At 42.5% G+C, this 24,725-nt stretch overlaps 1 protein-coding gene across 1 annotated transcript in view; it reads right to left on the minus strand.

Annotated features, from left to right (window-relative positions):
- Window positions 1-1,244: 1,244 nt before the first annotated feature.
- Window positions 1,245-24,725, minus strand: part of rbfox2 (RNA binding fox-1 homolog 2) — a 28,145-nt gene continuing 4,664 nt past the window's right edge. The window contains exons 2-14 of the mRNA XM_030782572.1: window positions 22,716-22,766; window positions 14,126-14,329; window positions 13,762-13,926; window positions 13,264-13,317; window positions 12,251-12,343; window positions 10,060-10,082; window positions 6,814-6,905; window positions 6,566-6,622; window positions 5,560-5,713; window positions 4,546-4,588; window positions 1,969-2,063; window positions 1,590-1,674; window positions 1,245-1,289 (exon numbers count right to left, since the gene is read on the minus strand). Of these exons, the coding sequence (XP_030638432.1) occupies window positions 1,245-1,289; window positions 1,590-1,674; window positions 1,969-2,063; window positions 4,546-4,588; window positions 5,560-5,713; window positions 6,566-6,622; window positions 6,814-6,905; window positions 10,060-10,082; window positions 12,251-12,343; window positions 13,264-13,317; window positions 13,762-13,926; window positions 14,126-14,329; window positions 22,716-22,766 (1,161 nt within the window). The remainder of the gene's footprint in view (window positions 1,290-1,589; window positions 1,675-1,968; window positions 2,064-4,545; window positions 4,589-5,559; window positions 5,714-6,565; window positions 6,623-6,813; window positions 6,906-10,059; window positions 10,083-12,250; window positions 12,344-13,263; window positions 13,318-13,761; window positions 13,927-14,125; window positions 14,330-22,715; window positions 22,767-24,725) is intronic.

The raw sequence follows: 24,725 nt of genomic DNA on the forward strand, positions 1-24,725 counted from the left end.
ATCATTTCACTCGCCATCACACTGCATGAGCGTGGCATGAAACTTGCATATTTGACACAACTATTCAAGAACACTTTGAATTAAACAGAGTAGTGAAACCCTTAAGAAAATAAAACATATTTGTACATTTTTGAGGACCATAGCTTAATTGTTTTGTGAAAAACGCTCATGACATGACGGAGCTTGTTTTCATATATCATAATAACTACTCATTTTGTTTAGGAATCTCCCATTCTATGCCCCCTCCATCTTATATAAATGTTTGCCTAAACAGCTATGCAAATGGGATAATAATAATAATAATAATCATAATAATAATAATAATAATGTTTGGTAATTTTTTTTTGTTCCTACAACATTTGCATATAATTACTATTCAATTTTAAAGGTCTGAACTTTCCAAAAAAGATCATAAAATAGGAGGTTATGTACAACACCGACAACGAAAAGACCGTGTACGTCATGATTCATAATCACTGCAGCCAAAAAAACCCCAAACAAACAAACAAAAAAAAATCATGTGACCTGTAACAGTTTAAAAGAGCAGTCTTCCGTCATGCGTTCCTCACACAACATCTTTCCTGTATTGTGGTTTTCTTGCATGTCATAGGGAAACGTCGTCCAACAAGCAGTTTGACCAGTGGTTACTTCCAAAGACCCCCCCCCTCACCTCGCCCTTACCCCACACCCCCACCTTCTCAGTCTGGCATGGCAGCGCGGTGGGCGGGGCGGGCGGGGGGGCTTCGTCTACTGAATTCATGCAGCGTTATAGAGTCAAGAAGGAGATAGGTAATTGTCCTGTATGGTTAGCAACGGCGCAGTTGCCACATAGGTAAAGTTGTGCACACGTAGTTTTTGGTGGGGCCCCTGTCTGCGGTGCTCCGGGGGGGCCTGATACTGCATGCAAAATGTGCAGACAAAAACGTGCCGAGGAAAAAGGGAAGGATGGAGCTTTGAGCTGTGCAGCCTTTTCAGTCAGTCCTTCCTGTTCTGCCTTACTGTCTTAAAAAAAAATCCACCTTTTCACTGTGGTCATATCACTTTGTTGCTGTTGTTTAGTTTTTTTTGTTTTTTTTTAAGAAATCTATCAGGCTGGGTGCATTTAATTATTTTTTTTCCATTGTCCAAAAAAAAAAAAAAAAAACCCAAACTGTTTCGTTTCCACATCAGTGAGATGGGGGGAAGTCAAACTGACTGATTTGAAAGGTATCTGACAAGACAGCCAAACCTGGAGGTAGGGATGTTTAGTAAGGGGAAAACCTGCTGTAGCCTCCCCTGTAGATGGTAGCCTGCGGGAGAATGCGGAGAAATATTCTATTAGTTATAGGTTTCTGACCTTGTCTTTTTACTGTTCTAATATTTGTTGAAACAAATTCAAATTAAATCTGTTACTGGACTGGCGGGCAAGAACAGCTCGATACCAGATACGTGCAGACACTCGAAAGCTCTCTCTCTCTCTCTCCTTCACATACACACACAGACACACACACACACACATGCATTTATATGTATAGTTTATAGAATTGTATCTTAATAAAACTGCTCCCTGAGACTGGGGGAGAGAGAGAGGGGAGGGGGGGGAATCTTACCATAGCTCCCACTCCATAGGCAGCTGCTGCAGCTGGGGTTAATGCTGCAGCATGGTATGGGTCTGCTGTGTACACTCGACCATAGCTGGAGAACAGAGAGGGAGAGAGAGAGAGAGAGAGCACACACCGTTAAGACAGGAATGACAGCAAGACCGTAAGGACCATCAAGAGCAAAAAAAAAAAAAAAAATTTTTCTTCATGCTTAGTCGCTTAGTCAAACAGCAGGGGGAAAAAAAAACAGTTACAAAAAAAAAAAAAGTGTCTAAAAGTGGAAAAGCTGCTGTCAAGCGTGTTCAGAGCGTTGAACTTAATGGAGGTAAAAGGGGAAAAAAAAAGGGTTGGCATCCGTGAGGGGAGACGGAAAGCAGAGCTGTCTGACCTGTCACTGTAGGCTGCCGCGGCTGCTGCTGCCGCCGCCGCCGTGGGACTCGCTACCGCCGTCGGCTGGGCGTAGCGATACGCTGCATAACCGCCCTACAGACGCAAACCACGACAACAGAGAGAGAGAGAGAGAGAGACAGAGAGCGAGAGAGAGAGAGAGAGGGAGGGATGGAAAGAAACAGACAGGGGTAGAGAAAGAGACGCATGGTGATTAGAATTCACATGAACAAACAAACGGCCTCAACAAACAGAGCAAAACCATAAATGACTTTAAGATTAAAAGACGGATTTCACAGAGGATACTGAGAATTGAAACAAGCACACTGGCAGTAATGCGGCGTCTAATGCGAACCACATCGTCAGAATGAAGAGTCATTTCACTGAGTGTGTCATCCACAATTGCAAACCACACCGTGCTATTGAAATGTACTGCAGCATTGCCAAATATCATCCCAATACTTAGGATTTTGAGTTTGTCCCATTGGGAGACACAAACAGGGATTAATATAAATAAATATATATAAATATATATATATATAAATATATATGTATATAAAACATGTGCATAGATTTAGTGCCACTCCCTCAGCCCGAATGCACAGATACACAAAACAAAGTAGTGAGCAAGTCAATTACAGGTGCCGTTTAGAGACAAGAAAGACAAGCGTATACGCACATATGCTCAAACACGCACGCACACACACACACACGCACGCACGCACGCACTGGCTTACTGACAGACACACAGACAGACAGTGAGATTAAAGGAAACATTCACACTCACATGACCACAGTCAGACACTGACAGACATACAGACTTTCAGCATGCACCCCAAACTCAAAAAAAAAAAAGGAAAAAAACAAACAAACAAACAAGCAATTTCTGCCGGTCACTCCACTGCATTCTGCCCTATGACCAGTCTGATACAGTTCCCAACATTCCTTCACACACCTTCAGGGAGGAGGGGGAAAGAGAGAGAGAGAGAGCGAGAGAAAGAGAGAGAGACTAAAATGGGAAAAGAGAAGTATATGTTGGAGTGAAACAGGAAAATAACTGGGTTAACTTTTTTTAAATAAAGTTGTTGGAAAAATGTGGAAGTGTTTAAAAGTGGTGAAGATAGAAAGAGAGTGTGCGAATGTGTGTGTGTGTATGTGTGTGTGTATGTGTGTGTGTGTGTGTGTGTGTGTGTGTGTGTGTGAGTGTGTGTGTGAGAGAGAGAGAGAGAGAGAGAGAGAGAGAGAGAGAGAGAGAGAAAGCCAGGAGAGGAGCAGTAGCCTAGGAGTCTGGGGGAATTAAGTGAGCCTGCATGCCAACACTGATTCAGTTAGCATGCCACAAGTGAAACAAATACAGGGAGATTCTGGTAAGGGGTCAGAAAGCCATCCTCATATTTGGCTCTGTGGTCTCTCAGGCCAGAGTCCTTTTGAAACTAGGAGTCAGAAACTTAAAGTCTTTAGTGCTCTACCGAAACGTAACATCAGTGTATTTGAATTTCAGTACAAAATGCTGCTCAAACTAAAATGCCCTGAAAGATAGTGACTGGTAATGTCACTTTAAAGTGATACGTTTCATGACATTCAAAAGTTATTTTATCTAAAATATAATTAAAAAGTAAATCAAATAGCCAACAAACTCAAGTGCGAGTACTTCAAAATGTCGAGGTCAAAAAAATGTCAACACGACCATCTAGAACGTTCTAGAATGTCTTGATTTGAATGATCGTAATGATCTTCTCCCCCTTCCACACCTCCGCCCATGTGAGACTGCAGTGAGTTAGTAGGGAAACAGAAACAGCATCACAATCTCAAACGGTCAAGATTAAAAATGAAAAAAAAAAAAAGTAATAAAACAACAACCAAAAAAAAAAAGCCCATCAGAGGGAATGATGCACTCTGTCTCTCAGAAGAACCCTACCTGAGGCAATCTGCCACTAACGATAGAATCCTGAAACACTATTCTACAGAGAGAACAGAAAAAGCTATCGTCAACCTGGACAAACACACACACGCGCACACACACACACTTGCACGCACACGCAGAAACGTAAAAACAGAGACACTCGAGTTTTTTCACGCTACACATTGAGCCATCTACTCACAGACATCGAGTCTTTTTTCAAGCATATGACAAACTGAATTAGTTAGAATATATACCAGCTAATGTAAATCTGTCACACATTCACTTGTTACTGCAAAAGTAGTGTTCAGCAGTGGAATCTAATATAATTAGGCATTGAGAAACAGTCAATTTTACGAAAAGCAGGAAGTTAAGAAGAAATTTATTTTAAGTCAACTGCACAGATACATCCAACATGACGGAGTTAAAGAGCTGGCAGTCCGAAAGGGTTATTCGTTAAAAAAAAAAAAAAAGATAAAAATAACGAAACTGATAAAAGTTTCTGTTACTTTAAAGCAGAGGTCACAAATAAATGGCTCTATGTTGTTGATTTGCTCACACACACACACACACGCACGCATACAAACACACTCTTACACTCAAAATCACTCAGAGTGAAAGAAAAGAAAAGAAAGAGGGTGAAGAAAACAAAGGAAAGAGAAGAGGGTTGATACTCACATAAAGGTCTGCTGCTCCATAAAAGCCGTCCTGATACACCACACTGAGAGAAAACAAACAAACAAACAAAACAAACAAACAAAAAAACGGAATAAAAAAAAGGAGAGAGAGAGAGGACCAAAGGAGATGAGGACAGAGGAAAGAGCGATAGAAAGAGTGATCATTTGTAAAATAAAAGTAAGGAAAGAGCGCCATCCAGTGGGTGTTTTTTTTGGGGGGGAGGGAAGCAGGTCGAGATGATGGTCGGAAGAGGACAGGTGTGAAAGAAAGATGGAAAAACAAAAAAAAAAGGAATAAGAGGTTAGCACACACGTGCAGCAAACAGCATTTAAAATGCCACCTCCATTTATCTGACACGCACATGTAATCAGCGTTACGTTCACATATTCACAAAATTTACATTTATAATCAATTTTTTCACATTATACCCAGTGCCAAAATAGCCACTGAAAGTATATTCATTCAAATTTGTTCTCAACACTCTCAGTGCTTTGAGAGAAAAAACAGTTTTAACTATATCGTACAGAGGTACATAATTATACATCAGTAAATGTAAATGGCATTTTAACATATCAATCATTATTTAAACTTCAACGTGCAACAACATGCGATTCAGTACTATCAAGGCAGATAGACTGGAATGTAGAGGTTATGTTTGGTACACTGTGTGAGTGGTTTGTGCCTTGTCCTGTTTATGTGATGCGAGTGTATGTATATGTCTGTTTGTTACTGACACCATTTTGTCCATTATTGAGTCTTTAGGTACAGTATATGCACATTCTGAACCTTTGCACTACATGAGAGTAAACTGTGTGTGTGTGTGTGTGTGTCTTATTACCCAGGGTAGGCTGGTATGGCAGGCTGTATTATATATATATATATATATATATATATATATATATGTGTGTGTGTGTGTGTGTGTGTGTGTGTGTGTGTGTGTCTTATTACCCAGGGTAGGCTGGTATGGCAGGCTGTATTATATATATATGTGTGTGTGTGTGTGTGTCTTATTACCCAGGGTAGGCTGGTATGGCAGGCTGTGGTACAGCAGCCCGTACGGTACTGTATACAGGACGGCCCCGCCCTCTCAGATGGGCTCCTCTGAACGTGGCAGCAGTGGAGGCTGCCGCTGCTGCTGCCGCTGCCGTCGGGTACGGGAAACCAGGCACTGACAGATAGACAGAGAGAGAGAGAGAGACAGACACAGAGACAGACACAGAGAGAGAGATACAGAGACAGACACAGAGAGAGAGAGAGAGAGAGAGAGAGAGAGAGAGACAGAGACAGACACAGAGAGAGAGAGACAGAGACAGACACAGAGAGAGAGAGAGAGAGAGAGAGACAGAGACAGACACAGAGAGAGACACAGAGAGAGAGAGAGAGAGAGAGAGAGAGAGACAGAGATAGAGACAGAGACAGAGAGACAGACAGAGAGACAGACACAGAGAGAGAGAGAGAGAGAGAGAGAGAGAGAGAGAGACAGAGACAGACACAGAGAGAGACAGAGACAGAGAGAGAGAGAGAGAGAGTGAGAGAGACAGAGGAATTAAAACAGGTGTAACCCCAGCTCTCATTCTACTGTTTCTTTTTAGCTGTCTGTTTCTGAGGAAAGAAACAACTACAGCAATTCCAGTGCAGACTACCACAGCAGTGGAAATCACACTGACAACTTACCTCAATATTTCTGGTGAAAACATTGCATAATATTTCACACATTCTGTTCTTGATATTATGTGTCTCTATATTTAAGGGGTCACCTGACTGTTAGACAAATCAGTACCAGAATTTCTCAAATCTCTCCGGGTGGTTTTCCTTCTGACACCTCGTCTAAAACCCTTTCTAAAACCTGACCTCTCAAAAACAGTTTTACTCAAATTCTTTGACGCAGTCCTGAAGCTGTATGTCAATGGGTCATGTGGTCGCTAACGCCACACTGACGTGTGTGACCTGCACTAGTGTGGCAGTGGAGAGTCACGGGGGAAGGTGAAGAGTAGAATTGGAAACATACCCAGTGTCTCACCTGCGTAGAGCTCTGGTCCATACATGGCCCCTACCATTGGACTCAGCTTCCACCCAGCTTTGGGGGGAAAAACACACACACACACACACACACCACACACACACACACACACACACAAAAAAAAAGAGATAGAGGATTTCAGAAAACGGGCTAGTTCACTGAAGGACATAGCACAACGAAAAAGAGCAGAGAGACTGGCCGTAGTTTATCGCGGAAGAACTCGGTGATTAGACATGAGGGAGACTTACCGTAAGGCAGAGCAGTGAGTCCTTCGCCGTTAGCGTAAGGGCTAACCAGCTTTTTGTTAGTCATGACCCTGGCTGTGGCATTGTTCACCTGAACACGGGAGAAACGTTAATTCAATACACATCGCAGCCAAGCCAAACAAAAAAAAAAGCCACACACAAACAGCAGGGAGAAACAAACAGCTAAATACGATCTGAATAAATGAGAGAGTCTAAATCAAATCAGAGTTAACTAAGCGTTTTACCTGCCTGGTTACATTTCAGAAACACATCGTTTAAGTAAGCAAAGAAGATTTAATCGTAGAATTATTTTAAAAATGACAAAACAAGGAGAGCCAGGAATATTAATCATTATGTATTGTAAGAAGGTCATTACGATTATTTCATTACATTTAACATCAATTAATAATTTAGTATTAAATTATGGATCATTTTCAAGGGGGAAATTACTGATTAACCATGACATTTAAGATTATATTTGTCTGCAAGGTTAAAAAAAGCAGCCCGAAATTTTAAACTTCTCACGTAATCTCATTGACAAGTCAAACACTATTAAAGAAAAACCCATCTAGAATAAAAACAATTCATTAACTTTGCATGTCCAAGCAAAGAAAACTATGCATTCCGCTGCTTAAAATGGGAGAAAGACAGAGAGAGAGAGAGAGAGAGAGAGGGGCAGCGACAAACGTCTGTTTAGCAATGATGAAGATATTTCAGTGGTGCAGAGCATTCCGCAATCACACACAGCTAAGTCAGAATGCATCACATGACCGGGTATGAGCAATAAACAGCCAATCAGCAAGCACTGGATGCAGAATATGGACCAATCAAAACACTTTGTAACCCATCTCCCAGTCACACACATCATACAGAGATAGAGGAATGGGGAGGAGGGTTGATGCAGGAGAGAGAGAGAGAGAGAGAGAGAGAGAGAGCAAGAGAGCAAGAGAGAGAGAGAGAGTGAGAGCAAGAGAGCAAGAGAGAGAGAGAGAGAGTGAAAGAGAAAGAACGGCATGAACCATCCACCCCCATAAGCAACAACAAACGGAGACAAACCAGATTTTTTCATGAACAAAGACAAATACCAAAGTGTGTCAAAGGAAAGAAAAGCCAGTGATCAGTTTTCATAACAGACCTCGTGAGAACAGAGGGAGCACGAAAGTGATGAAAGGAAAGGGAAAGATAAGCTAGAGGGAGAGAGACAGCGAGAGAGAGAGAACGAGAGAGAGAGAGCGAGAGAAAGAGAGAGAGAGAGTGAAGATGCATATGTCACATATCACAACAAATCAAATCATGAACGCCAAAACACTGCCAGGCGTCAACACTGTGCTGTCACACTCTTACGACCAAAATGCAGAAGAAAAAAAAAAAAGGAAAAAAAAAGAAACAGCAACAACGACAAAAAAAAAAAGAAAAAAGAAAAAAAAGAAAAAACCAAAAGTGTCACACCAACACCATCCAAAAAGAAAAGGAAATGATATAATTGAGGGAGTAACAAACCCCAGAGTTTGGCCACAAAAAAAAAAGAAAAAAAAAAGAAAGAAAAATAAAAGCCCCAGATGAATATTACAGTAATCACATCTCCTGAGGGGTGAGGGGGTTTTAATGGCATTCAAAAATCACGTGCGTGGGCGCTGATGTGTTGGGAGGAGGAGGGTGGTGGTGGTGTGTGTGTGTGTGTGTGGGGGGGTGGCGCGTGCATTTACTCATTGCCTACACAGCGGTCATCATCTTGACAAGCTTTCGCTGGTGTCTGTGACAAAAGCGCTGGGCCGGTTGGCTGGTAAAAATGGTTTTAAATAGGGCCCTGAAGCACACGGAGGAGAAATCTAATGACGGCTTAGGCTCATTAGGACGAACGACAGGACGGATGGATGGACGGGGAGGTGGGGGTGGGGGGGGGGGGTTGAGGTGGGGGTGGGCGTAGAGGCAGAGTCTTGTCACTGGTGTCAGTACGGGGGTAGAGAGTGATGATGTGTAAATGATAATGGAAGGAGAGAAGGAAAAAAGAGAGAGAGGGGGTGGGCGGGTGGGAGGAGAGATATCATTTCTGTCAGTCCCCTGTGGTCTTTGGTGGGGGGCTGGGGGGAGGGGGGGGGGCTAAGCATGAGACTTATGAGGCTAATTTAATAAAGAGCGTTTTTCTTTTTTCCTCCTAACTCTCTCAGCAGGAGTGAAAGAGTACATCACAGCAGGATCACAGGAACTAACGGAAACCACCAGCTCATACGCTGGATGATCTTCAAGTCTTTCATCTCGTATTCCCACACAAAATAACTATCAATTACAAAATTCCTTTGCCTAATTCGTGTACGAGACAATAGTATGTTTGTGATAAAAGGTTAAAAAAAAAAAACCCTGAATGTAGTCTACTTTCCTCTTGTCTACACCCAGCATAATTTTAATGTAACACTTCCTATTCATTTGGGGATAGGCCAAGGAGAAGACTTGATGGTAACAGGGAAGCAGCTGCTTGTTGCATATGGACCATTCTGAACGAGGGCTAAAACAGGACAATAACCGTTTTTCAGTGTGTTCTCTTTTGCTTTCAAAATATATGCCACATAACCCGCTGCTCCCTCAAAAATGAATATAGCTGTGTTACGACACATGCAAAACAGAGCACAGACATAGTTCTTTAGTAGAGGTAATGCTATAGCTAAGAGAGTGCTCCTGTAAGTTGTTTAGCGGAGCAGGGATTGGAAGGTGATTCAAGGATGAGGCCGAACATACACAACTTACCATGACCCAGGATACGGCGTGAAGACACGCGAGTGGTTACCGTAGAGACTGACAACAACAACACACAAAAGTCATCAGGGAAACAGAAAAATAATATATAGAGAAAAAAAAATGAACGAAGAAATGACCAAAAAATAAAATAAAAAAAAAAATTATGTGACACATGATGAGAGAACTCAGCCCCATTTAAACAGACAAAATTCAAATGAATTAAAGGAACATGTCAAGAGTGCACGGAACACAAATGAAAGGGGAAGTTTAAAGTTAACAGTGAAAACTCTTTGGAAACATAGATGCCGAGAACATGAGATTACAGAGAAATAGACTCAGTCACATGATCCATTACCGGCAGCTATAATCGTACAATTACAATCTACAGATCAATCCCATCTCACTCTAAATAGTGAAACCTAAACCAGTGGACTATTAGGAAGTCAGCCATTACTGTCTTGACTTAAAGACAGTCAAATACTCCAGCAGAAAGCCACCGAAATGGACTTTGAATCCCCCCCCCCCATTAAAGGCAAGTTCTTGGGAATGACAAAAAAATTTAAATATAGACAGAAATGTCATACATGAAAAGACAGGAAGTGGTGTACAAACGAAAGGGGGAAAAAAAAGAGGACAGAAAAGTAAGAGAGAGTGCACAGAGAGCAGGAGAGAGGGAGAGAGAGAGAGAGAGAGAGAGAGAGAGAGAGAAAGAGAAAGAGAAAGAGAGAGAATGCTGTGAGAAAAGGACAGAAAGAAAGATGAGGAGGAACAGATAACAGATAGACGGGGAATGAATACAAAAGTGAGGGATGAGAATTTGAGAGTGAACATATCGCTCTAGCCCTGTTCCTTGCCCTGTCTCTTTCTTTCTGTCCTCCCTCTCTCTTTCTCTCTCTCTCTCTCAAGCTCCAAAAAGCAACACATTCAGACACACAGCAACACTCAACACACACACACACACACACACACACACAAACGCACACAAATGCCAATATGAACTTTTTAACAAGTTCATTTTTTGCATGAATTGATGGAATGTTGACAGACCTGACACAGGTTCATGTTTACCATATGCTTCGAATTCTAAGTAAACCTGTAAACCTATGGTACCTCACTGCAAATATATAAAGTCATGTTTTGACCCCAAAAAGCAGAAAAGAAATCCAAGCTTTCAAAAGCAGGTGTGACATGAATGTAACCTTTGAACGATAATGTTGTCTGATCTGATGAGATGAGTTTGTTCTGTTAATCATAAGTAGAAGCTCTCAGGTCTGGTGATAATTATGTATCTAAGATCATTATGATACTTACATTAAATGTGTTCATTTTTTTTCCCCCAAAGCCATGCAAACAAGACGTAGAATAAGCAACGTCTCAAAAAACTACAGTGATGGAAAAAAAAAAAATTGTGCAAAAAGGAAAAAAAAAAAAAAAGAATTTGATTTCCCATGCAAGATCAAACCATTGATGATGTTAAGGCACAGCAAAGACACTGGGACAGTTGGACGTTTCCACAAGCACCATGCAGGACCACGGCGATGTTCAGTCACTTGTTTCTCACTAACACACAAACACTGCGGAACTGAGTTCATTTACAGTACCAAATGCCAAATGAGTGAAACACTTAGTTTCAAAAGGTCATTTCCTCCCCACACACACACACACACACACATCACGCATCACCACTCTGGTAACACTCCATGCATGATTTGCTCAAACTCTGAGAACTTTCAGTACGGGAAAAAAAAACAAAAACAAAAAAAAGTAAACCAAAACAAACCAAACCACAGAACTCTCAGGGTCTTTCCGTTATTTCAAAAGAGCACTTGACATGTAGCATGATTCAACACCCATAAAATGTATGCGCTCCACAGAGAGGGCCAAAGACACGCCACAGATGACAGGAAAAAAGCCAGAGATCAGACAGGATGGGCTCATTCGCTGAAGGGCAGGCAAAAGAACAGCAGAAGCTACATGCTTACGGCCCCACGCGGGAGATGAAGAGAAGACAAGGGAGAAAGAGGAGGACAGAGTTGCCCACTGGAAAGTCCCTCTGTTTCGTGGTATGATTCACCGACTCAAATTAGAATGCAAAACTCCTATCAGGGTATACCAACAATGGCTGTCTGTGTTTTATTGGAAGTAAATATTCATACGCATTAAACCCATGCTGAGGAGTCAAAGAGGGGACAGAGGATTTCTTATCCAAGTTCAAACCAAACTGAAAAACAAAAAAAAAAAAGAAAATCTTTTGGCATAAAACACAGACACCTGAAGGAATAGGATGAAACATACAGGTTTTTTTTTTTCCCCAGTTTCAGCTTTTTTTTTTAATTTTTATTTTTTTATCCAGGCTAACGCGAGGATTGATCGTTTACATTCAGCCGCTATGAACATCAATGCAAGCACAAGACAGGTAACTAGAGCTACGACGGCGTCCCGCACACACTCGCAAGCACACGCGCGCACAAAAAATGCTATCGTCTGAACCACCGACGTCAGGACAGAGCAGAGCAGACCAGCTGAAGCCATACAACGAGCTCATTCTCACAGATAAAACAAAAGGGCTGGGGGCGGGGGGGAGGATGCAGAGGCATCACAGGAGATAGAGAAAGAGAGATAGTGAGGTGGGGGGGGGCAAAAAACAGGGGTAGGGGGAGAGAGAGAGAGAGAGAGAGAGAGAGAGAGAGAGAGAAAAGAGACTTACCTCGATCTTTCTGCCTTCCACTATCGTCCCGTTGAGTCTCTCTCTGGCTTTCTCGGCGTCCGCGCTGTTTTCAAACGTCACGAAGCCGAAGCCCTGAGATAACACGGAGAGACAATTGAGATGTGGGGGTGACTGGGCCTAAGCGAAGCAGGCTGGCAAGAAAACACAGACTCAGAAAATTCAACGTGACACACAAAGAACCAATAGTTTTGTTTGTGTGTGTGTGTGTGTGTGTGTGTTCTGCTTACATGTACATTTCCCCCCCCCCCCCCCCCCCCCCCCCCCCCCCGTATATACACCTAGAGTCTGTAGAGCTGGTCTTTAAAAAAAACGACACTTAAGATTGGACGATGTAGAATTGACGGTAATACAGTTGATTTCAAGCCCAGCTGTTTTACGTGTTTATTCGTGGGGCTGTGATTGATTTCTCGTGTAATTAGAGAGAGAGATAAAACCTTAAAGCGGTGAGGCGCTTTATGCCTGCAATCCGACATTCAGCAGGATTCTGCAGATTCAACACACAGCTCCCTGAGCTAAGCTTCTGCATCGATTCACTCTGCTACTGGGCGTCGTTTAAAAAAAAAAACCTGCAGTAAGCTATCTATCTAAGCACTGCAGAGAACAGCCTATCTTTTCCCTGTGAGGCCACGACTGTGTGTGTGTGTGTGTGTGTGTGTGTGTGAGAGTGACACACAAAAAGAGAAAGAATGTAAGAAAAAGATGGTGGTGGTGGTTGTGGGCGAGAGATTGAGCACAGAAAATAAATAAATAAATAAATAAATAAAAGACTGGTTAAATTTTATATACCAAACAAGTTTGTCTACATGCGATGTTTGTAGCAGCGAGTGGGAGTGAAAGGGTGAGAATTCAGCTTGAAAGCCTGACCCTGCATGTTCGTATGTATGAAATGTGCTGCCCAGTGTCTACATTAGTTTTACATAACCGTATCGAAACGAAGTTTCAAATGCACGCCGAGTACTGCAAAAATAAATACATAAACGAAAATCCCTTACCTTGGAGCCTCTCTCGTTGAAAATGATCTCTACGTCCAGAATTTTTCCAAATTGCTGAAAAGAACAGGAAAAATGAAAGAAAAAAATTGTATGAGGTCCTGAATAATACTGCCTACAAGACGAAGTGAGAGATGGGGATTTCACTGAGCAGTTTTCATTTCAGCAGTGAACACTGATATATGCTATATTTTCCTTTCCATAAATGTGGTATTCCCTGGACAATGTTTGATGGACCCAATACTGTATTTGCAGAAAATACTTACATAACACTGTATCTTCTACATACAGTATTTGATTCAATGATTATTTAAAACTATTGACCACTAGGTGGCAGTGCTGCCAAACAAAGCGCGTTCTCTTCTATTCATTCCCAATGCATTAACAATTCTCTAACATCATCAATCTTTTTCTCTCATCCATGAATGGTGTGCATATGGTCCAGTGAAATACTGCGGAACGATGATACTGGGGTGTAATGAGCATCTCCCAGATTCTTACCCCGAACATCTGCCGGAGGTCAGGGTCACGGAAGCGGAAGGGGATGTTGGAGACATGGAGACGTTTCGGGGTTCCTTTGCCTTCTGTGGGGTCTTCCCCACCGCCGAGTCCAGAGCCCCCCACAGAACCACACTGGCCCTCTGTTTGAGGAGTTCCGTCTGATAGCTGAGAAAGAGAGGGGGGGGGGGGGTAAGTGTATGTGTGAGAGTGGGAGAGATATTTACTTCAACACTGGAATCAAAATGTAATTATTCACTCATAACTGTAAGATTACAATGACAAGGACCAATCAAAACTTAACACGAACTGACATAATAATGAACCGGTCGGTTCTCAGTTTAAAGGTAAAATGAAAGCCACTCACTTGCGTGTTCAGACTGTTGGGGGTAGTGGTGGAGCTACTGATACCAGCTGCAGCTTCCGCTTGCCCCTGCCCGGCCGAAGGGTACATACCACCCCCGTACTCCAGAGCCAGGCCGTTCTGTGGGGGAGGTGGGGGAGGTGGAGGAAAGGCAGAAAAGGGAGGAGGGACCAACCCCTCCTGACCCCCCATCGAATCCTGAGTGCCCTGCGAGGGGGAAACCAGAGAGTGGTCTTAATTGACAAGCTGGCCCGCGTCCACGGCGTAGGTTTTAGGAAGGAGGAGAGGAGGAAGAGGGAGACGAGCTAGAAGGTGAAAAAGGGAGTGAGGCGAGGAGAAAATAAACAGAGAGCAGGAAAAAAAAAGGGTCTCCTTTTCTAAGCAACTGACTGTATGGAGAAAAAAAAAATCCAGAAAGAGCAGAATGGAGAGGGCAGGGGAGAGAAAGAGAGAAGAGAGGAAGAAGTAGAAGCGTTTTATAAAATAAAACCTGATGTGATGATTAAGGGAAAGAGAGGAAAAACAGGGAAGGTTCCGGTAAGCTGAACTTTAATGTGAGAATGGAGACACACTTCCCACAGAGAAAAGCACTAAAAGCCAGATATAGTCCATTTCTCTCCCTCTCATTCTATCTCCATATCTCTATAGAGACAAGAGGATTTCAGGCAGTCATTAACTATTCATTACGGCCACATGCATTATTGAAAGTACGGAGCTAGAACACACTCGAGCACACAATGCTGGATGAATGGTAGCGGCATTACAACAATACACAAACCGTCCCTTACACACAAGACACACACCCACACACTTTCCAGTGTGCATACATGCACACATGAATAAACACACCGGCACACACACACACAAAGAGGGCTCGGTCTTTCTGTAAACACTAAGTGAGGCACTGCGAGAATGAGCACAATCATAACCAATGCTCTTCTATATAGTGTATATATATATATATATATATATATATATATATACACACACACACACACACACACACACACACATATGTATATATATATATATATCGATTCACGACTGCGTTTCCATCCATCACAGTCATCTGGAGCAGGAGAACATCTGCAAATGAGCTCCCATTAAGTTTGAATATTGACTTTTTTTCTTGTTCTGAGAACATCTCTGTCATTCCTAAGGCATTCTGCTAAGACACACACACACACACACACCCCATATATAGAAAAGGGCAGCCCACATCAATAGATTAGCTTTACCTCATCTTAAAAACTACACTGTCGCTCTTCAATTTGCTAAATTACATACTACTTCTGTGTTACAACCAATGACTTACTGTATATTAGTACCACTTAAAACGGTCAGTTTGAACCACAGGGAAAGGGACAGACCACCATTAACACGCTTGAAGACTATAAGGACAGATCTACCAATTCACACTCTTCCATTGACATGACATTGCTGCTTTAAGCAACTTCATTTCTTCTCTTATCTCAGTGACGTTTCCTATGAAGTCAATGAGAGACTATTATAGATCTGCTATCAGAGATAAAAAAAAAAAAAAAAAGAGCCCAGCTTTTCAATTAACACTCTGGCCTTTGCGTCAGTTACCTCCAACGTTCAATCGCTTTCACAATCTAAAATGACCGTGCTGTTCGTACACATCAGAGTAATAAGGAAGACTGGCTGACTGTCCATCTCTCTGCCTGTCTGCACTCTCCCAGTAACATGCTTAGTCAGAAAGGGGGCAAGACAGCCCTGCTCTATCAACTGTGCATTCCTGCCCATTGGCAAACGGGCACCACTACCCTAAATGGCATTATTATGTGGACGGAGGGAGACAAGAGAAGGAGGAGGGGGGAGAGAAGGAGCAGAAGTGACAGAATGAGAGAGAGAGAGAGGGGTAGGGAGAGATAGAGGGGGAAAAAAGACAGACAAGAAATAACAGACACTGGTAATAATAGCACTGCTATCTATCAATTATTCCGTGGCAGAGAGTGGGATACAAAAATACCACATCATTATCTTATGACAAGGCTAAATCCAATCTGCTCCACAGACTAGCAAGCTGCATTTACATGAAGTAGTAACATCTCAACAAATGAGCTGTTTTCTTTCGGTTAAATGTGATTTGCTATTTTAAGCCAAAACGACGTAGCTGTAAAAATTATTTTTTAATGAGTGTAGTTGTTGATCACAGCGTCATGAAGCTTGGATTTTTTTTCTAGTTTTTATTTTTGGACTGATTGAGAAAACGCGCGCTCTTCAAGGTATATTTTGATTACTACAAAGAGTTTAGGGAGAAGATTCAAAATCACGAAACAGATACAAGGAGAAAACAGATGACTTAACCTTAGATTAAGTTCGGTGTTGGAGATAAACAGTAGCCTGCACGTGTTAGAGTTAGGGTGAAGGCACATGTATGTGCGTGTTCGCTGGTTGTGTAAGAGCGTGCGTTCAGCAGAGCGCGAGGCTCTGAAGCACTGGCTGCCTTAGTTACGGGTCACTTCGTATCTGGTTAGGGAGGCTATATCATTCAAAGCACGGGGGCTGATGCTCTGCTGTCACGGGACGCCCCGCGTAGCGTTTGGCTAGCTTGACCGCCATTTAATATTCGCAGTTTCTCCTCATTTGCAGTCACTTTACAGGGCCGATGCTAAATGTTTCACCATGCTCTGCAATATCAGGAGAGCGGCCACTCGAATTAAAATAAAATATTTAGGATTAAGGTATAGATTATTTATTTCTATATGCGAACATGTCAAATAATTGAAACACAAGCCTTGACCTCTTAAAAGAGTTAAAACATAAAGCCAGTATCATATTTCAGCACTTTATATGATGGGAGAAAGATATAACTTTAGAGAAAGATGAACAAATGTATTTAGCATGATAATAATTACTCCCCCCCCCCCCCCCCCCCTCCTCAAAACAGGGGCTATTCACAGGGACAGTTCTATGTGCTCAGTCCAGTGTGAGTGTCTGATCCTCATGCTTCTCTTCTCCTTTTTCACGCATCGTAAAATCCAGATGGGACCTCCAGCATCCGTCCCGCCTCCACCGTCAATCACGCGTCCTGCCTTAGTGCTATTGGTCAGAACCTTGTCAATACTCTATTCTGACCTCCCGGCCCTTCTTCCTTATAGGGTGATGTTTCTGTTCCTATCCAGTTCTTAACCAATCATATTCTCCTAGCCTCCAGAATGTACAGAGTTAGATGGGGGCCACTATAAATCACTACACGCAAGCGAGTCCAGTAGAGAAAACCAATTAATTTTACCTCACTAAAAAATTAAAGCGTACGGTACAGGCATGGATATGTCCACCCAAAAAGACAAACACAGAAGCATGTTTACACTGTGTGAATGAAATAAGGTGATGTATACCCCACCTTGCATACACTGGCAATGACCAGGGAACTAGTTTGTCCTGTTTAAGGGAGGTACAGCTGCTCTAAATGTGGCACAGATTCAGTCCTGCCTTCTATAACTCATCTTTCCAACATGGTGTTTGCATGACCTACACTAATGCGAGACCCAACACGTTTAAATAAGGTTTTTCTCTGTTTATTTCTTCAGACGTGAGTCTGATATTAAAAGCTAAATGAAAACAAATGTAACTAACAATGACATCATAGTGGGAAAAGAAAAGGTTGAAATGAATATAAGTTAGTCTGCAATGCTTCGTTCATCATGTAAGTAACAATGACATCAGAGTGGGAAAAGAAAAGGTTGAAATGAATATAAGTTAGTCTGCAATGCTTCGTTCATCTTGTCATCAGAGCTCAAAAACTTGCAAATCCAGAAACCATGTGCCATGAGTTGCAAATGTAATACCACAGAGGCCTGGCAGTCATGAACAGACTGGGAGGAGGGAGGGGGGGCTCGGTGTTTTGTGGGAAACCTGTTCTGGTGATGAGGACTTGGTGGTTAAAGCTCTTTCATCTGTGCTGTAAGAAATGAAAATAAAGTTTTCTATCTCTGCTCTTTTCCCATTAACATTTCAGCCCTCGTACCATTATTGAGGGCGTAACTCAAAAGTACAAATGTGTCAAAAGGTCTACACTTCAAGCCAACACTCAAATGAAAAATCAAGGCTACCTATGACATCATCAGCTAATCCTGATAAACCCATTTCAGACACCATGTAATTTTCTACTTCACTGAGGTGGGTCAGATTCTCCATGAATCAGTTTAATAGGGACCTTTAAAATGCTCAATGTGTCTGGACTCCAGTGTCACTAATAGGAATCCAACCAGCATTACTCGTTGAAATAAATGAGAGAGAGAGTGTGTGAGAGTGAGAGCGAGAGTGAGTGAAGGTTAACACATTAAATGACCACAATCCATGATGTAAGATACGCTTCCTATGTTTAGAACATAATCAGAGTGCGTATGACAGAAAAAAAAAGAGAGACAGAGAGAACAAGAAGAGAAAAACAAGTGAAGAAATGATTCAAAAAGGGGACATGACAAATCAGAACCTGTCTTACAGAGAATGCTACTGCCATTCTGTCTAATGCTCTGAAATATGGATATTTTAAAGTCAAATCAGATGCTGAATCAGCTGCAAATTTATCCTGAACTGGAAGTACTGACAAATATTTGAAGTAATCGGCAGGTGTGATCACAACAAACAGAAGTGTGTGTTTGTACTGGTATAGAGATGTGACTATGACCACAACCACAACATTTGAAAGGCTAACCACAACATAAGTCTGACAGCGAGAGGCCAGGTGACCTGTTTGTGTTTAACTTAGTGTGAATGTGAGAATGTGTGTGTGTGTGTGTGTGTGCGTGTGTGTGCATGTTTGTGTGAAGAGTTAGACTGTTTGAGTTTTAACATGTGTTTGTCCACCTGACAACGTGTGCAAGGTGTTGTATTGTGTGAACTGGTTGCACATGTGTATGAGAACATATCAAATGACCAGAGTGTGCGTGTGCCTATGTATGTATTTCATACAAAACCTTTCCTAGGTGGGCTGAATATGAGCATATGAAACCCTCGTTACAGTTCTTCCCTGCTTCTCGTTTTGCTTTCTTCTTTTTCCCAGTTGTGTGTGTGTGTGTGTGTGTGTCTTGCATGGCAGGTAGGAGTCCCTCCCTCCCTCACCTCAGGGCACATGCTTAGGTGGGGCTCCACAAATATTTCAACAACCCTCTCTCTCTCTCTCTCTCTCTCTCTCTCTCTCTCTTTCTCTCTCTCTCTCTTTAATGCACTGAGGAAAAAAAAATGAGTTCATGTTGCATAACCTGTCAGAGGCTCCACAGTAGAACTATAATTTCCTTTGAGTATCAACTACAATTCTACACTTTCAGAAAGGCCAGCTCAGCATTGTAACAATGCCTCCACAGTCATACACATTCTGACCATCTGTATCACCATCTACTTATCACGTTATGACTCACAACCTATAAACCATATCTTATGCGTGTGTGTGTATTCAAAGCTGGCTATCTATATTTAAACGACACTATCTCATATGTTTTCCCAGCAATGGGGGCTGGTTGGCTGTCACCTTTAAAATCAATTTTCCATTCTCCTACTCTTTTTTTTTTCCTTTCCTCCCATCCCCCCCCCCCCCCCCCCCCCCTTATCCTTTGCTTTTAAAGAAAAACATTGAGATAACAGCTGCTTGAGCCCGGGGGAGAAACAGAGGGAGGAGGAGGGAAAAGAGGTCAAAACAGTAAAGAGAGCAGGATTCCAAGGTACAACCGAGAGAGAAAGACAAGAGAGCGAACCACACCGACTCGCCCTAAACGCTAAAAAGAAAAAGAAAGAAAGAAAAAAAGACCCAAAACGAACGTGCTATGCACGACGGTAAGGAGACCTGCGTGTGCGTTAAAAGTGTGTGTGTGTGTGAGAGAGAGAGGGAGAAAGCAAGGGAGGAAGAGTGAAAGGGTAAGGGGTGACAACTGTTCATTGGCACCTGCCTCCTTCAGTCAAAAGGACAAGGGAGAGTTATGAAGACAGCTGAGGAAAAGAGGAAGGGGGGGGGGTAAGCACAACAAAGCATGTCTTTACCTCCCTCTTCTACACCATGTGCCCCTCTCCTCCATTCTAACCCCCTGTCCCACCCCCACCCCCTCTGTTCTCCTCTCATTCTCTTTTTCCCTAAGTCTCCTGGCCTGCTTGTCAACATGGCCCTACTACTGCCCCAGATGCAAAGCAGCTCAATGGTCATTCACAATCCAAATAACAACTGAACGGTACCTTTAAAACAAACACTTTAAAGAGACCAGAGGAAACGCTGCATTCAAGAGGCAAACACACTGAGCGTGTTTCTAGCATTTACAGATCGCCCTGGGGCGTACGTAAAGAAACTGAGCCGCTCAGCAATTTTCTGTTTCTATTTCAACAGTAAGAAAAAGAAAAAAAAAAAAACCCAGTTGAAAAATGAACAGACATAATAAGTTTAGTCAGCTCATGTTGTGGAGACATGACTTTTTCTTCTTTCTTGTTTTTTTTTTTTTTTTTTTTATATCGTGCACTGCATGAGACCTCCGAGAGGCCGCTGTCACAGCGAGCATTTAAAAAGACTTGCACACAGTATACATGCCCTGTCAATGCCTTGGTAATTATTTCGATTCACTCTTAAGGATGTGATGTCTGTTAAAAAAACAACACGTCAGCTTCTGACTACAGGTTTAACTTCGTGCGTCTTGTAAAACACAGCCGCAAACGATTGGCGAAATGTCTCCAGCTGTGCTGTGTAATAAGGAGGGCAAGCACTCACCGACAACACGGAGGGATAGTAGAGCCCCATCATTGTATTTGGACCTCCACTCACTTTCTTTTCTCTTCTTGTTCTTCTTCTTCTTCTTCTCTTTCTCTCCTTTCCTCCACTTCCTCTTGGTTGGTGTCACCTCTCACAGTCTCTATTTCTTGCTCTGTCTGTCTCATGCATTCAAAATCTCCCTCGCTCTCTGCCCTGCTCACGTTCTCTCGCTCTCTCTCTCTCGCTCTCTCTCTCTCTCTGTGTACTAGTCCCCCCTCCCCTCCTCAGTGGTTCCCGAGCTGTCCCTGTCACTCTCCCTCTCTGTTTTTTTTCTCTCTCTCTCTCTCTTCTACCCCCAACCTTCTGTGCAGTGCTCTTCCCCGTTCATCTCTCCTTTCAGCCTGCCTGCTCAGAGTCTTGTCTTCTTCTCCTTCTCTCACCTAGATATCGCGCTCTCTCTCTCTCTCTCTCTCTCCCTCCCACCCTTCCCTCCTTCTTTCCCTCCTCCTCCTTGCCCTGTGTCACACCTGCAAACTTTCTCTCCCTCCCCTTTGCTGTCGCAGTCTCTCTCCCTCCCTCCCTCTGCTCTCTTTCTTCATCTAGGTGAGTAAATTGGGGCTGTTTGCACTGCTGGGAGAAAGAGACGGACTCCTCCCTCACATTTGGGGATGGAGCTCCCAGCATTGAACGTGCCCCCCCCCCCCCCCCCCCCCCCACCCTTCACCCCCCACCCCAACCGAAAAGGCTTTGATCATGTTTTCGCTCATCAACAGCTTCTTGTCCACATCAGCACCTTTCTGTTGTCTTTCCTTTTGACACTGTCAGCTGGAAGTTGGCCATTTGCACCCCACAGCACATAAAAGAATCCACCAATTGCTGAGCTAGATGGTGTTGCCAGAGTACTAAACCACTATTTCTCTACTTGTTTTTCTAAATTTCCATCTCATTACGTATTGCTGATTTTTTTTTTAAATACACACAGATTTAAACAAATATCCACACACACACAAGAGCAAAAAAGAAGGAGAAGAGAGTAGATAACAGGCAACAGAGGTAAACGGATGGTGATAAATGGATAAGAGAGAGATGACAGAATTAGAGTGACAGAGAGGGATGAGGGGATAAAGGGGATGATCTGGGGATTAACAGCACCAACTGAACAATCTGATAACCCTTCCATACGCCAGTACGCCTTGCGCTAATAATACGCTAATACACCAAGTCAACACAACATAACACATGTTGAGATAAAACAGACTTAGACACAATCAAACCACCACTAAACAACTATAGCCACCATCAAACAACCATACAGAGGAGGGGGGGGGGGTTAGATGTTATTGTCCTGCTCCATGCTGGACATCTCTCCCATAATGGAGACATCTGAATCTGCTCCGGAGGAACAGTTACATTTACAACCTACCCCCATGAAACACCCCAGTGCTGGTGAGTATTAATGAGTGTACACTTGAAACACATGCTCAGGCCAAAAGCAGGAGGTGTGACGGCCAGATGCCAGGAGAGAGCTCCAAAGCTTAAGAATTTCCAGCAAAATTTACAGTGGCTATAATCCCTGATGATTTTCCAGAGCGTTCCACAGAACATCAAATTGTTTCTTTTGGAAAAAAAAAAAAAACCTTAAGAGTTCACATAAAGCAAGTGATGGCAGCAGTTAATGTGATTTAAATGTGAACACAGGTTTATTGAGAGATTTGGGTTAATTCAATTTTTTCAACAACGTTTCAACTCCCTGCTGACACATATTTGAAAAACATGCATGTATAAAATCCACACGATGGTTACATCCAAATTAAAACCTGCAGGTTAACGTTAAGAATGTCAAGCTCCAGGTGTGTTTTACAAACTAATTTGAGAGCTTTCGATGGGTCTCCTTACCTGACTGGGTGTTGGGTATCCATGGAAACCCATGGTCAGCGGTTCATTATTCTGGAGGAGAGGTGAAACAGTATTTCAGTACATGACAAGGTGATTGAATGGCCATTAACCTTTCCAAATGAACAACCTCTGATCCTTGACCTTTTCCCTGCATCACGCTTGGTCAATCCATATTATACAGCTTTAACAATCTGTGTGCGTCCGAGAACTGTTCAAAGACCTGCGGTATGTCAGCACTTCTAAAATCTCAATTAATATTAAGCACTCATTACATTTAACTTCAGGTCAATATTACTTTAACAGTATCCATCACCAAGGGATTTACAACTTTATAGGAAAGGGCTCCTGCAGTGTTCTTTAGTGTAAGGCTTTTTTTTTTGGAAGATTTTCTGATAACTGATTAACACAGATGTGTCTGAATTGCTCCCTGGCCACCATTGCTGGCTGGCCCTGTGAGTCACTGCATATGTTGCGCTATTACAATGAAACACGGGAGAAAATGGACACTGAAATTCCACTGCCTTTCAAAGTGCAACGGGACCAAAAATACTTGAAATGACCACTGACTACTGAATTATGTCTAATGAATGCATTTCGGCCTATCGATTAAATAATCTTGCACACCCTGGAGACCGGGCCATTGATGCTGAGGTTGGAGGAAACCAGTCTATGCCACTCTGTCCTTTACCTCTCTCAGTGTGAGTTCTCTTCTCTTGCTTATGTGTTTAATTGTCACCTAATTGCCTCTAATCAGATTAATCATGTTTCCTCCTAATTCTTTTGTTGCGTGGCCTGTTGAACTCACACTCCAGCTGGTTCATTGTGACAGTGTTAAAACGAGAAGGCTTGACATGAGACAGAGAAAAGGATGCAGTGACGTGTGACTCAAAACACCAGCGCACCAATGAGTTCACAATTATGCATCAGACTCCCCCCCTCCCCTTTTTTTTCCCCTAGGATGACTATTTGCCATCAAACGATCACAAGTATTTTACCAATTAACAGTTAATCTCGTCTATATTTAAAATAAATGAAAAAAAAAGAACATGTTGACAAAAAACTGTGTTAAAAATTAACTACCAACATCTGAAGCATATGAAATGAGTGTAAAGAGAGCCATTTTACTAAGTTCTGTAAATGATGAGATACATTCAGTTTTACTGGTTATTATGAATATTCTGCTTTCAGCTTTCTGGGAGATGAAAATATTCCGTGAAAATTCGACAACAAATATCTGGAGTGAGTTTGTTTCACTGCAGTCAGAACAACTTTGAGTATATGCTCAGAACACCAAATGAGTTTCGTTGTTCAGCTTGTTCAGTTTCAGAGGTTTAAGCGTGTAGAGACCTACTCCTTAAACATTTACAAAGAAACTACATTAAGCCATTTCTGGTTACGTAAAAAAAAAAAAAATGGACATGTACTGTATGTGAGTGCTCCCTGCTTACAAAAAAAATGGGTCATATATTTCTTCTGTCGCATTCATTCTCGTTTTTCCCTCCTTTCATCCCCTCTTAACAACTCACTCTCTCTCTCTCTCTCTCAGCTGGAACCAATGTCAGTCTCTACTCTTGTCCCCTGGGGGAACACTTAGTACTGGGCACACCACAGCTTCTGCACCCAAGAGATAGAGTCAGCCTCCAAGCTAACTACTGAATAAATACCAATAGTTAATGAGTTCACTGCTGCTACCTAGTCTGGGTTAACTGCATAATTCATCAAGTCGGTGTTGTGTTCCAAAAGCTGCATAATAGATTTTTAATCATCTAACGCGCTGTTATGGTACTTTTGTATATCACAGCAATTTTCAATTTTCTCACAAAAGGTTTTTCTGAGGAAGCGAGAAGCGGGTACGGTAACATATTGCGTGTATAATGGGTGTCAGTAGGGCGTACAGCGTAAGTATAAAACGTACACAGAGGGGGGAGAAGCACCTGCTGCAAATGTAATTTGAAAGAGAAACAATGGAGAGGAGGACGGAGAGGTTAAAAGAGGGAGGACGAGTGGAAG

The sequence above is a fragment of the Chanos chanos genome, chromosome 8 (assembly GCF_902362185.1).
Source record: "Chanos chanos chromosome 8, fChaCha1.1, whole genome shotgun sequence".
NCBI classification, from domain to species: domain Eukaryota; kingdom Metazoa; phylum Chordata; class Actinopteri; order Gonorynchiformes; family Chanidae; genus Chanos; species Chanos chanos.